The 15073-nt window shown below is 40.0% G+C and overlaps 1 protein-coding gene across 3 annotated transcripts in view; it reads left to right on the forward strand.

Moving 5' to 3' along the window:
• Positions 1-15073, forward strand: part of HERPUD2 (HERPUD family member 2) — a 90140-nt gene that overhangs the window by 47515 nt on the left and 27552 nt on the right. For 2 of the 3 annotated variants that reach the window (XM_010341303.3, XM_010341304.3), the window contains one exon: positions 1-7247. In XM_010341303.3, coding sequence (XP_010339605.1) covers positions 1-162 — 162 coding nt within the window. In that variant the 3' untranslated portion in view covers positions 163-7247. The other variant, XM_003930736.4, reaches the window with a different exon arrangement.

Genomic DNA, 15073 nt, shown 5'->3' on the forward strand with positions numbered 1-15073 from the left:
GAGCGTCTTATGGATGACGGGCTTGAAGATGAAAGTGGAGAAGATGCAGGTGAAGATGCCAGTGCAATTCAGAGGCCTGGATTAATGGCTTCAGCTTGGTCTTTCATCACCACCTTCTTTACTTCACTAATACCAGAGGGGCCTCCCCAGGTTGCCAATTGACCTGAAAAACTGTGCCAGCTACAAGGAGGGTCTGACTTTAGGAAAGAGGTTTAAATAACAGTGCAATTTCAAAAAATTTATAACTTTCTTTTGATCATCATGTACAGAGGTGTTTTTTTCTTTAGGCTTCTCATGCATATGAATATTTTAAGCACAAAAGGACTACTAAATGTTTGATTTTTTTTAAAGATCCTAACAGAACATAGTGTAACAATATTGGTCTTCCAGGTGTTATTCATTTCAATTATGTATAGTATACCAAGACAGACCTATTTTCGTGTCTTATTCTTTAAAGAGCTGCTTTATTGGCCGGGCGCCATGGCTCACGTCTGTAATCCCAGCACTTTGGGAGGCCGAGGTGGGTGGATCATCTGAGGTCAGGAGTTTGAGACCAGCCTGACAAACATGGTGAAACCCTGCCTCTACTAAAAATACAAAAAAAATTAGCCAGGTGTGGTGGCACGCGCCTGTAATCCCAGCTACTCAGGAGGCTGAGGCAGGAGAATTGCTTGAATCCAGGAGGCGGAGGTTGCAGTGAGCTGAGATTGGGCCATTGCACTCCTGCCTGGGCAACAGAGTGAGATTCAGTCTCAAAAACAAAAAAAGAGCTGCTTCACATATAAATGTCTATAGCTAGTAGCCCAGCCCTTTAATGTTTAATTTGAATAAATATATCTATTTTCTGTGAATTATCTTGAAAGTTTTAAACAGAATGACCTCATAGTTTTTAATAAAGGATATTATTTACCTAAAATGTGCTAGTAGCATCTTGCCCAGAGATAAAGCAATAAACTTCTCAATAATCTTAATTTTGACATTTGAATAAGTAATGGAAACTTTCTATTTTAAGGGCATGTATCCCATCAATTGGAATCAGTACCTTAACAGAAAAAGGCAGCTCTTCAATGGAATTAAAGTGATATAAAATGTTTGATACAGGCAGTACTTTTATAAAATAAGATATGCTGGAAATTGCTCCCTGTAATTTTTTAAATAAAAAGTCAATTATGGTAAACATTCTTATGGGATATTTGTTCAAACTCTCCCCCCATTACATGCAAAAATTTATGTGAATTTTAGTAGTTGTTTGGAAGGGTTGAAGTCTTAAAGGTCATTTACACCTCTTTCCATTCCAGATGGATATCTCCTGGTTAGATTGTCTGAAACCTCATTAACTGATTTAAAAATCCCTGTACAAGCCAATTTAGTATGTCATAAGAAGGCAGTTTCTTATTAGATAGCTAAGTAAAACAAATATGGGTGGGAGAACTTTGTCTCACATGAAATGCAGTATTATGAGTGTGGTCCTGGCCCAGGAGTATATGATTAGGTAACAGAACAGAGTAGAAGATTAAGAAAACATCCATAATTTTCTGATTTGTTTACTTATAATGATAAAAGTAGCATTTTCAAGGGATGACTGGTTAGTTAACCCTTTGAAAAGTAACGTTAGATTTCTATTTATAAATGTCAAGAGGTCATGACTGAATGTGAACAATCAAATCGTGGGAATAATAAGAATATATAGGTGAATATTTGTATAACATTGGAATGAGAGAATGGAATGAGAGAATGGCAGAATCTTTGAAGATTGCTAAGTATATAATGTTTTGACATAAGTAATTTAAAGGCAAATAATTAGGGGAAAAAAGATAGAAAAAGTGATAAATGAAGCCTTAAATTCAGTCCAGTTAAAAAAAAATTGTATCTAGTAAAAAAATAATCACTCCAATAGGAAATGGGTAATAAATATGAAAAAAAGTAGTATCTAGTAGTTAAAACTACCAGATTCATAAGATGAAATTCAGTTTTGGTAAAACTGTAGGGGAATGTAAAATAGAATATAGCCTTTCCAGCAAGTATCAGATTTTCAAATTATGCACAGAATCATTTAGTGTCATCCTGTTATTCCCAGAATACAGATGAGACTAATGAACATGGCTTACAAAAATCTCGAAAGGTCGTGCCCTTGCTTCCCATCAGTTTGAGCTCCCCTTAATTCCTGTTTTAGCTAGGCTGCTCTTGCAGCCCCAGAACTTTTAAAATAGCTGTTCTTTTGCTGCAAACATACAGCTTCTTTTCCTTCTTTGCCTCACTAACACTAATCACTCATCAGATCTCGGCAAAAGTGCCAATTCTTTGGGAGGCTTTTCCTTGGAAGCACAGTTTATTACTTTGCCTTTAAAACTGTTGCAGTTTACATTTATTTCCTTGTTTCTCTCACCATATAGAATGGATGAAGTTCAGGAGAACCTGGAATTTAGTTCAGTCTTGGATAAGTGCCAGTAGAAGTTTGAAAGGATGTCATGCATGTGTGAGATTCAGCTTTCCAGATAATCATTGCATTGTTTGCAATTAGGAAAAAAATCAGAATTGGCGGATGTTCAACAGAGTGACCTATGGCACATTTGAACAGTTTGGGTTCGTAATTAGGGATGGCTTGTTTCAAGACTGATGCGATTATTCCATCCAGAAGAAGGGTCTGCATTTTAACCTGGGAGTTAAATAAACTATCAAAGCTGGCAGAAATGCTCCGTGGGTCAGAGCCTAATGCAGGTATAGGATGGGGAGACAATGCAGTGATAATTATGAGACTGATTAGTTTCATTTCTTTTGGGAGCTGGAGAGTAGAGAATTGGAGCTGTAGAATTCAGTGGGGGTGGGCAGCATTGTGGGATCACCCCTCTGGAGGAAATGAGCAGGTCCCTGCCTCCTAGCAGCAGGCTGGGGCCTAAGGAGAAAGATCCTGGTTATAAACTCCTGTGAAGGGTTCTAAGAACACTGGAATGCATGACCCACTGTTAATTATTTTTCCTACATTGTTAATTCCTTTGTGTTAGCCTCATATTCAGTAAGTCTTTGTCAAAAACTACAGCCTAGTGTCAGCCGTGTTTTGGATGCTTTAGGAAGGGGCTGTGTCTATACTGGGGCCAGACGGTACCTAGGTGGCTGAGATAATCCAGACACTGGTCTCAAGGCCAGATGTTGACTAGTAACAACCAGGATATATGTTTCTGGAATATAAACACTTTTAGGACTTCTTACATTGCTATACATTACCGTAAAGACTAGATGATGTTCAGTGAGAGGGTCAGATCATGTTAGGTGGGTAAAAGAAAAGGGTGATCTGGAGGGCTGGAGAATTGGGAGACATTCATATCGTACTTTGGTGACATAATTAGATGCCATAGCTTACCAGTATTCTAACTAGTTTCTCTGGCTCTTTGTACTATCACTGTTGAAATAAGGCTTTGCAAATTACTGGGAGGAAGGGTCATATTTGGAGACCCAAATATACAGTCCTAGTGGCAGTTTTGCTGTTGAAATAAGGCTTTGTAAATTAGTGGGAGGAAAGGTCATATTTGGAGCCTCAAATGTACAGTCCCAGTGGCTGTTTTGCCTTGCTGTTGAATGACTATAATGTGATACATCAGCTTTTTCGAAGTCTGGTGTAAGTCATACCCTAAGACCTATGGTATCTGGAATGGTGTTGCTGGATGTGCAGGACTGCCAGGCTCTGGCATGTGGTGTTCTCATCTACCAGATCATTCCTGGGAGGCCCAGTTTGGCCAGCTGGCTCACATCTGCAGGTGGTATTGCTAGCATTGCATATTGGAACTGCAACCTGGGAAAGTGATAGAAACCTATCTCGTGGTGAGTACAAAGGATGTTTGTTGTATTTTATACACACTAATATTTTGGATGTTTCAATAGTTAAACATTTTAAAACAGCAAAATCAATGATAATGCTTCTTGAATATGTTGTGAACAATGCAAGCCTTTTATTAAAAATTACTATGGAATATTCAAAAGAAAGGTTTTTTCTTACAGAGAGCAGAGAATAATTACTCAGGGTTCCTGTTTCAAAGCCTCTAGGGCCCTTTTACTGTCCAGAATTCTTAGTAAGTGGGAAACATTTCCCAAGCATATTGAAGTCTCAGCCCTGATATAGGCAGGACAGCAAAAGACCTGTCTCTTTCCAGAGCAAACCTTAGTGGTTGCACCTGTTCTTCCATTACACTTTGGGGATAAACCTTGGAAGCCCTAGTTTAGGGGACCAATTTCATGGGCCTTCTTGACAAAGCTTACTTTCTTGATCCTGCTGCTGAATTCTGACCTTTCCTCCAATTGATCATCTTTCCAAAATGAGCATACCAACACCTGCACAAACCATTTCATGTGGTGCAGTAAGCTATTTCATCCAAGTGTTCCAAAGCCATAGGATGAGCAAGTGGGAAAGACTTGTATAGATCCTGTATAGGATCTTTCCCAATTAGTTACTCTTTCACAGAGCATGTATGGGAGACAGGCTGCTACTGTGCCATCCTTTCCATTACATAGTGATAACAGCTGTTACTTGGAATGCTTTAAAACTTGGTATTATTTACATTTAAGTATTTGCTGTATTCCTGGCTCTGTGCTAAATGCTATGCCTGCATCTTAAAAAATCCTTAAAGTAAGTCAAGGCAGGTACCACTGTTACTTCTGTTTTCCAGATGGGGACACTAAGACTTTAAGAAGTTAAATAGCTCACCTAAAGACACACAGCTAGTAAGTAACACAATGGTGACTTGAACCTCAGTCTGTTCTACTCTAGACCATGGACTCCAAAATTAATTATACAAATAAGGAATGTGGAGAGTTTAGCCTTGAACAAAGGGAGATGAGCTTGTTTTGTACCAACCGTTCTGCTGAGGAAAAGAGAAAACCTATCTATTCAGGCATCAGAGGCCTATTGAGAAAGCAAGGGCTAATATTCTGAGAGGTGAGACCTACATTTGATACTATTCATTTCCCCCTCAAGGGACTTGCTAATTCAAGGGCAGGGTCTGAGAACCTGAGCAGAAGTTTTAGAAGACTAATGGAGAACAAAGATTAGAGTTGGGGATCCATGTAGAAGTGGCCCTGGAAAACACCCCAGGCTTTCTTTTGGGACCCCAAAGGGCTTCTTTTTGATTAAAGGTGAACTGGATATGGACCTGTCCTCACAAGGACTGAAGCCCAGCCTTAGATCTAGTGGATGGCCAGAAGCAAAAAGCACCTCTGAGGGAGGAGGACATGGTCTAATTTCTCAAATTTTCTCTATTAGTTGTTGACAAATTGTGTTTAAAAATTAGGAATGCAAAAACACAATTTGACTAACGTTGAGAAAGTGAACAATAGAAACAGACCTCCAGGAAATTCAGATAGTTCACATTATCTGACAGGTACCTTACAGTAACTGATTAAAATGTTCATGAATTAAATGACCAAATGGAACAACTTCAGGAGAGAACTGGAAAATAATATAACAATTTAAGAAATCAGTAGATGGCTCAGATAGACACAACTTAAGAGACAGGTAATTAAATGAAAGATAAGAAAATATCCAGACTGGTGCTGGAGGTAAATAGGGCCGACAACTATTCAAAGAATCAAGGATGTTCCCAAATTGATGAAAGACATTAAACCACATAAGTAAGAAATGCCGTTGACCTCTGAGCATGATAAGTTACAAAGAAAATTATACCTAATTATAGTAAAACTGAAAAACAAAGACTAATTTTAAAAGTAGCCAGAGGAAAAATATATATTACTATCAAAGGAGCAACAGCAAGCCTTGATAGGAGAGTTTCAGCAGAAGGAATGATAGAGAAAAATGGAATGGTGTCTTCAAAGTGTCAGGTTGGCTGAGAGAAAGGAGAACAGACCTGAAGTCAGGCAAGCAAGTTTTATTAACCTGCCGGGCTGCTCCATAGCAATCAGAGGAGGCAGACCCGAGCTTACAAAACGAGGGGTTTATATGGGGTGATAGGGGCATAAGGGAGTTTCAGGACTGAGGTAATCTATCTACTGGTAACAGGCACAGAAATAGTTTGTCAACTTCTAACAGACCTACAATACATCTGTGACTTTTGTGGTGGCAGTTTTAAAAAAAGAAACCAGGATTTTTTACAGATACCCGTCAAACAGGAATTTACAAGTATGGATAACAAACATTTATTTTCTCTGTCCTCCCTCGAGCTGCCTGGAGGGCTGTAATCAGGCTTTGCTTAATTGTAGCGCGTCTGGCAGCCTTAATGTGGCACCTAGGTAGGGGTTCAGGAATGCAGCTGCAGAGCAGTCAGACAGGGTGGGGGGGGGTGTCAGCTTGTGTGGAGGGAGTTTTCTAAGGCAGCTTGTCCCTAACACAAAGAGCTTCAAGAAAATCAATAGCCAATCTAGAAGACTATGAGGCAAAAATATCCTTCCAAAGACACGTCCAGACAAAGGAAAATAGAATTTGCCACCAAGGAAAAGTACCAGAAGTATGAAAGGAAAGTACTAAAGGGTGTTCTTGAAGCAGAAGGAAAATGATCACAGAACACAGCTTGGAGGTGCAGAAAGGATTTGAAAGGCAATGGAAAAGGTAAATATGTATATAAAACTAAATAAATATTGAATGAATGAAGCAACTTTTACTTTATGGGGTCTTAAATATATAAAGAACTAAAATACATGACCAAAACATGTAAGTGTGGAGGGTGGTAAATGCAGTGGTCCTCAAACTTTCTGGTACCAGAGACCAGTTTCATGGAAGATAACTTTTTCATGGTGGTGGGTGGAGGGGTAGAGGAAGTGGGAGGATACTGTTGGGGTAGAACTGTTCCACCTCAGATCATCAGGCATTAGATTCTCATGAGCACACAACCTAGATCCCTCATGCACAGTTCACAATAGGGTTTGCACTCCTATGAGAATCTCATGCTGCTGTTGATCTGACAGGAGGTGGAGCTCAGGCGGTAATGTTTTCTGGCTTGCTGCTCACCTCCTGTTGTGCTGCCTGGTTCCTAACAGGCCACTGACCAGTATAGCCTGGGGATTAGGGACTCCTGGGTAAATGGAATTAAAGCATTCTGAAGTCCTTGAATTGTCTTGGAAGTGAAAATGGTGAAGGCACTGATTTATTTTAGAAATTAATAAATAAGGGGTATATGTTTCAATTTTTACAGTATTTTCTAAAAGATAAGAGAATGTAAAACTAACAAGAATACAGAAGGAGAATATGAAATAAAATAATCCCAGAGAAGGCAAAAAAAAAAAAAAAGGTGGGGGGGGGGCAAAAATAGATGGAAACAAATAGAAAACAAACACCCACATGCATCAATCTCTACATCAAGCATATGTGGACTAAATATTCCAATTCAAAGGCAATACTATCACCTTGGATAAGGAACAAATGTAATTTCTCTGAGGCTTAAAAACAATATACCTTAAACAATGATACAGAAAGATTGAAAGTAAAAGGATGGAAAAAGGACTGTCGTGCAAGTATTAACCAACAAGAAGCTGGTGTATTTAGTACACAAAGTAAACTTTCAAGCGAGAAGTGTTATTAGAGTATGAGGGGTATTTCATAATGATAAAGGGCTTGCTTTACCAGGGGTATACTGCTGGCTGGGGTATTTGGGCTGTCTGTGAAGCTCAGATGGGCTGCCTGTGGTTCTGCCTCACCTTGCTGATGGCCCAGGAACCTAAGCCAGACTTGGAGCTGGTCGAAGAGGAGCCAGACTCAAAATAAGTGTTTGAAGATTGTGTGCGTGTGTGTGTGTTTAGGGGAAAACCTGAGAGGTGGTGTACTATTCGAAAGGACAAGAAGGAACACTGTCTTTTATAAATCACATAAATACTGGCTCTGAGCTTTCCCCCACCTCCTGCTCTTTTTGGGTCCAGATTACTAAGAAATTTTATTAATGGTAGCTCACCTTTAAAAAATTCTTGCATTCTAAGTGCTTTGCACGTAGTTATTTAATCCTTACAACAGCCCTAGGAGACAGGCATCATCATTGCTATCGATGTTTTGCAGATGGAGAAACCAGCAACTGTCAGAGCTGCTATTCAAAGTAAGCCAACGCAGATTCTAAGTTTCAGCTCCTAACCATAGAGTGACCTCAGGGTTTTATTGATTGTTCAGCTCTTTAGATGAACATCACAGCTCATGGAGGAAGGTCCCTTCCATTTGGATGGCTCCAGGTTGTCATGGAAATCCTCTGTATACAGAGGGTAGAGAGGAAGATGAGAAGCAATATACATGCTTATTGGGACTTTCTATGACCTCAGGACTTATCCAAGTACATTATAGCAATGTTAAATACAGTATTAGTCCCACTTTATGAGAAAAGTAAGGTTTGGGGACCATCAGAGCAAGGCACATTGGTTAGAGCAGAAAAGGGATTCATCTGACTCCAATGCCTCTTCCCTGGTAAACTACACTGGCTTGTCACACCTTGAAATTAGAGTCAACTTGTTAAATCTTGACATGCTGCTAAATTATTAATTATACCCCCAGGAGCTGTGACTGGAGCAGCAGGGATGGTATGGCTGCACTGTACTATTTTTAGCACTAGATGGTGCTGTAACACCACATGTCTCTACCACGATGGTCCTTGGAGAAAGGTTACTTCAGGGCTTGGAGATGCTGGAGGGGAGGATGCTACCTTACCAGAGCAGGAAAAAAACATGGAAGACAGCTCACTCTCTTGGCCCTGATATTCTGGTCCCTGATGCCAAACTTTGGGAAAGCTGGAGTCTGTAGCCTCCAGGTGGCTCCAGAATATGCAGTACTGGCAGCCTGGGTTTTTCTCAGTTAACCATGAACTCTTGGTCCCATGAAGCCCTAATGAGTGGATTGGAACACACACCCACCCACCTCCTCAGAGTCTCCTACCAGTGGCGGGAGGTATTTAGACATGTAGGAGCTTGGCGTCATGTTAGATGCTGAGGAGACTGGTTGTAATGCCAGTGGGGTGCGCTTTCACCCCTGTTTCCCATGCGCTTTCACCACTTTCCCATGTGCCACCTGGAGAGCCTTCCTGCTGAGGCTGCAGAATTGTCTAGCCTGAGAAATTGTATTAAGGTTGCTTCTTGATGGCCTGGCAGCTCGCTGAAGAGCTGCCTTGAGTTCAAAACAGTTTTAGGGAGATTGTTATAAACTCAATGGGTTTAAATGATTTACACTGACTCTTCAAAAGTGTCAAGGTCATGAAAGACGAAGGCAGAGGAACTGTCCCAGATTGGAGGAGAAGGGAGACATGGCAGCTGTGCCTGCACCATGGGTCCTGAACCGGAAAAAGGAGCTCAGTGGGACGACTGGTGACTTTTGGATGCAGTCTGTAGGTGAGCTAATAGTATTGCTTCGATGTCATTTCTTGGTGTTGATCGTTGTACTATAGCTATGCAGAATGTTAACATTTGGGGAACCTGGGTAAAGGGTATATGGGTATTCTTTGTGCTATTTTTGCAACTTTTCTGGTCCAGTTTGAAATTATTTCAGAATTGAAAGTTAATAAAAGTTATTAAAAGTGTTCTTAACATTATTATGGAATATTTCAAACATATAGAAAAATATAGAGGATAAGTCTGGCCACTTTTACAGGTGACTCAAGGGTGCTCTTGGTGCCAGATGGAAGGAATGAAGTTCCTGCAAGACTTAAGCGTTGAGCTCTGTTGTCTCCCTCTCTGTCCAGAGCTGGCTCCTGGACCATTATTTTGGGCAAGAGCTATTTAAATTTTTGACAGACTCTATTTTAGAGTGAATTAGCAGAAAATCCACCTCTATGACCATAGTATTTGCTTAATGAAATAGCACCTTATTTCCATGCCCTACATAGCAATTCTCTTGGGAGAGTTTTTTTCCCCCCAAACCTTGTCTTTTATTATAGGGATCTAATCATCACTGTCTAAAACAAAAACATATAGATAAAGATGGCCCAAAAACATATAGATAAAGTTGCTTAATGCTGCTTTTGATTCTTTGACTTCTTTAACTTCTAATGTTAGAACAGTTTTACAGTTTCAGAAAAATTGCAAAGGTGATACAGTTACCATATTCTCTATACCCAGTTCCCCCTATATTACCAGCTTACCTTTGTACGATATGTTTGTTGCAATTAATGAACAAATATTGATATATTATTATTAACTAGATTCTATATTTAGATTTTCTTAGTCTATATAATGTCTCTTTTCTGTTCTAGAATCTCCTCCAAGATTCCAAGATATCACAGTAAATTTAGATGTCACATCTATTTATGTCACTCTAGGTTGTGACAGTTTCTCAGACTTCTTTTTGATGGCCTTGATATTTTTGAGAGTATCGATCGAGTATTTTTATAGGATGTCTCTTGACTTGGGATTTGTCTGATATTTTTCTCATGATTAAACTGGGGTTGTGTGTTTTTAGGAGGAAGACAGCAGGGGTAAAGTGCCATTTTAATCACATCATATCAAGAATACATAGTATCTCTGGGTGTGGTGGCTCACACCTGTAATCCCAGCACTTTGGGAGGCTGAGGCAGATCACTTGAGGTCAGGAGTTCAAGACCAGCTTAGTCAACATGGTAAAACACTGACTCTATACAGAAAGTAGCTAGGCATGGTGGCAGGTGCCTGTAATCCCAGCTACTTAGGAGGCTGAGGCAGGAGAATTGCTTGAACCCAGGAGGTGGGGGCTGCAGTGGGCCGAGATTGTGCCACTGCACTCCAGCTTGGGCAACATAGCGAGACTCCATCTTAAAAAAAACCAAACATAGTATCAACATGATACTGACCTTCACCACTTGGCCACCTGGTAGTATTTGTCAGGTTTCCCCACTGTAAAGTAATTCCCACCTGCCTTCCACACTGAGCTCTTTATAAGGAAATCACTGTGCACAGCCAAGAAGGAGCAGGGAGTTATGTCTCACTGCTTTGAGGGTGGAGTATCTACGTAAATTATTTGGAATTCTTCTCTATGGGGGATTTGTCTCTTGCCTCCCAATTATTTATTTATTCAATCCATTTATTTGTTTTGGTATGGACTCATGGATATTTATTTTACACGTTGTACATGTGTACAACCTTGCTCTTTCTCCATGGTCTTAAGCTTCTTATTTTCTGTCTTTTTGATCATAGGCATTTTGTAAGATGACATTTCATTGTGGTTTTGATTTGCATTTCCATGCTGCTTAGTGATGCTGCATTTCTTTACTATATTCCCATCATTGAGACTTTTTTTTTTTTTTGAGGATTTGCTTATTTCCTGGAAAAATAAGATGTTCCAGGCTCATCTTGTATGTTTTCTGCTCTGGTGCTAGAATCAGCCATTTCTCCAATGAGCTTTTGGGAGATATTTGTTTTCTTGTTTACAGTTAGGATTTTCTCATGAGGGAAGTTTGATGATGGCCTGCAAGCAAAGAGTCAAATACTATCTGATGTCATGAAAGTTAATTGCATCTTCCTTCTAGATTTTGCACGTAGAAGACAGTAATTTTAAAAATAGTGAGAGAAGAAGTGTATCTGAGAATTCAATTAATCAATACACTTTAGAGTGAATATTGTTTTTTGTGTGCTCAAAGGTCTCCTTTCTGTTTGGCTTTGTAGAGTTTTATTATTTAATTATTTATGTGAAAGAAGAAGAATCAGGGGCAGTGGGGAGTCACCTGCAGGACCAGCGATACCCCCTGTTGCTGCTCTCATGGCCTAGGGAGTCTGTAATAGCATCAGTTTTCTGCCTTTTTGTTTTTTTTTGTTTTTTTGAGATGGAGTCTTTCTCTGTTGTCCAGGCTGGAGTGCAGTGGCATGATCTCTGCTCACTGCAACCTCTGCCTCCTGGGTTCAAGTGATCCTCCTGCCTCAGCCTCCTGAGTAGCTGGGATTACAGGCATACACAATGACACCTCAGCAAATTTTTGTGTTTTTAGTAGAGACAGGGCTTCACCATATTGTCCAGGCTGGTCCTGAACTCCTGACCTCAGGTGATCCACCCGCCTCAGCCTCCCAAAGTGCTGGGATTACAGGCATGAGCCACCATGCCTGGCCAGCATCAGTTTGTTTTTTGTGCATCTTTTCCACAGTCCTCTCACTGCAGATGTTTTCAGTCTTGCCTTCTGCTTGGTGTACTTGTCGCTACTCATAGCTTCTTAGTAACCACTGCCTGCTATGACCCTTCATCTTCCCATTTTTGCCTCATGTCTTGGTTCTATGCACTTTTCCAGTTTTAGCCCTGTTGTTGACTGCTGGATTCCTACCGTGTTTCCCAGTTCAGATTCCCAAAAGAAGGAACCTGACTGGCTCAACACAAAGTTTCTTGCTAGACAATATTACATGTCAAAAGTCAGCATATCGACCTGGCCATTTTATTCTCTCTCTCTCTCTCTGTTTGTTGTTGTTGTTGTTGTTTGTATTTTTAGTAGAGACAAGGTTTTACCATGTTGGCCAGGCTGGTCTCAAATCCTAGCCTCAGGTGATCCACCCACTTCTGCCTCCTAAAGTGCTGTGATTACAGGTATGAGTCACCACGCCTGGCTCATTATTATTTTTTAAACCACATAATTTTTATATACTTTTCTGTATGTACTGAACATTTCACAATAAATAAAAGCAGTCTCTTAGGTACCTTGTGACCACTTGCATTGAAATTTCAAGTTCATTGATCTTTTTCACTTTGGTCCAGAGGACAGTATATGTGAAAACATTCAGTGGAACAGTGTTTTGGAAATAATCCTAAATACTGGAAAAGCTTTTCACAGAAAGATGCTTATTGCACCATTATTAATAGTAGTTAAAAAGTGGAAAGAAAAGGCCATGGTTTGTTAAAATTGAGTATATCTACTCAGTGGAGTGCCATGCGACATTTCTAAATGATGTTTATAGAAACAATGTTGTGACCTCAAAAATGCACATGACAGATGAACAAGAACAGGATACAGGATTGTGTCTCTTGGGTGATTATAGCTATGTAAAAAATGTATGAGACAAAAAACTCTGTGTCTGACATCTGCCAAGTCTACCCTGTGCCTAACTGTTGTTTGGATCATTACTTTAAAATACAGTAATTTAGGCATAATCCAATGTAGATATACATTATGTTTAGGAGGAAAAATTCAAACATGGTTGATACTATACATGAGATTCTTTTCTTCTTCCAGATTAGGTTTTCACATTCAAACACAGATTTAATAAATCTGATTTGGTTTAGCAATACAGTTGGAACAATTGAACACACTTGTGCGTGAGGATGGATGAGACAAGAATGAAAAGGAGGGTTTGGGAAGGGGATGGGGACAAAGTTCGTAAAAGCACAGTGGCTAGTCTTGTAACTCGTGGCAGTGGCCAGCTGTTTGTCCAATGAGCAGGAAGTGGCCTCTAAAGCTTCTCCATTGTGTGTCTGACCTTGCATTTCAGCATCTGAACAGAACCATTAGAGATTCTGTTGGTGTAATGTTCCTTTCTTTGCAGGGCTTTCTGGTCTTTAAGGCTTTCTCATGAAGACAGAAGACTGATGGATGTAGAAGTTTCTAAGAAGACAGGTAAGCCTATCTTCCCTAGACCTTCCTCTGTCCCACTGAAAGACTAACCAGCCTTTACCATGGTCAGTTCGAGCCTTCACTGTCCATTGTTTCCTCCCCTCAGTTAGGCTGCCATGTTTTAAAGCAGGAAGACCCTATCACTTCTCAAAGGTCTTTAATTGCCTGACCACTGCTTTTCTTTGAAAGGCTGTCAGGGTGATGGAATCTCAGATTCCGGCACAGATAAGAAGGACAAACAAAGATACAAGAAGGATGTAAAAATGTCCGTAATGAACTCATGTATCTTGCAGAAACCTCTAATCTAATGAGAATGGATTTTGTTGAGAAGATTGTACACCAACAATTAATTATTCATGGCAGAGACATCATTAAGATTTCATTTTGTTTAAAGGCCTCTAAGTGACTTAGGAAATTGGGTTAAGCTAGAGAAGAATTTCAAGAAAGAGACAAGGGAAAGCTTTTTCTTATATTGACTTTTTCTAATATTTTCCAGATAGATATTATGACTTGGCACATAAATTATATTCTGACTAAAAATCCCCAGTGGTTTGTCTAGGTAAGAGTCTCCATATGAGTGGGTTGTAGACTGGTGTGGTCAGATGGAAGCAGATTGACAGAGATTTCTGAAAGGATTAGGAGGTTTATTCCAGAATTCTGTAATAATTCAATTTGGCTTTTTGATTAAGAATGTGAGGAGTCTCCTTGAAATGACAATGGGATTTGTGCATCCTGTGAACCTGTGACATTTTACACACAATGATCCTTTTCCCAGTGTCCTATGGGATGTGAGCACCTGTTCACTTACAGTATATGTAAGATAAGACACTTTTAATAAAAACTCCAGAGACCTAGAGTATTATAGGTGCTATGCCTGCTTATCTTAAAGGCAAACACCAGAAATTGGTGTCAGGTTGGGGTTTCAATGTGAGATTGATCCAAAACATAAAGTTAGAGATCTAGTGTGAATTTTCAGAGGGATATTGATTACAGGATCAGTTTCTATGGACAATTAATGCAGGGGTTTGGTTTATGTTTGAATCCCAAGCGCTCAGTAGGATTCAAAAATTATATTTTATGTTCAATATGGGCACCCTGTAATGATTTACAATAAAGGTTTGGCTTTTTGTTTTCTTCTTCCTTCATTGAAAAGGTTAGGACTTGCCTTTCCCCCTTGATCTCTATCCCAGTGTCCTGGGTGCTTGGGATTCAAAACTAAACTAAAATTTCTTAGTTGTTGAGAAATGTTAAGGTTGAAATAGTAGATCCGGGCACCTCTGCATGGAGAACATCACACCAACTGAGAACCACAACAGGAGAAGAAGAATGGTAAAGGGAGAATCTCTTCCCTGTTTGTGAATTAAATAGTCCTGTAACACCTTTAGGGTAATACAGAATTAGGGTTAGCACCCTATGCCTGCATGGCTAGAGTTGGGGAGAAAACAGAGCTCCAGATGTGGAGCCAGGAAGACCAGGGTTGAGTTTTCAGCTGTGTTGTGGACCAACAACCACAGTAGCAGTAACACCCACCACATGCACCGATCCCCATCCACCTCAAAGAATGACACATTGTAGTACAGGGAAAGAGTCAACAGCCAATGAATGCA

This window comes from Saimiri boliviensis, chromosome 10 (assembly GCF_048565385.1).
Source record: "Saimiri boliviensis isolate mSaiBol1 chromosome 10, mSaiBol1.pri, whole genome shotgun sequence".
In the NCBI taxonomy this organism is placed as follows: Eukaryota; Metazoa; Chordata; class Mammalia; order Primates; family Cebidae; genus Saimiri; species Saimiri boliviensis.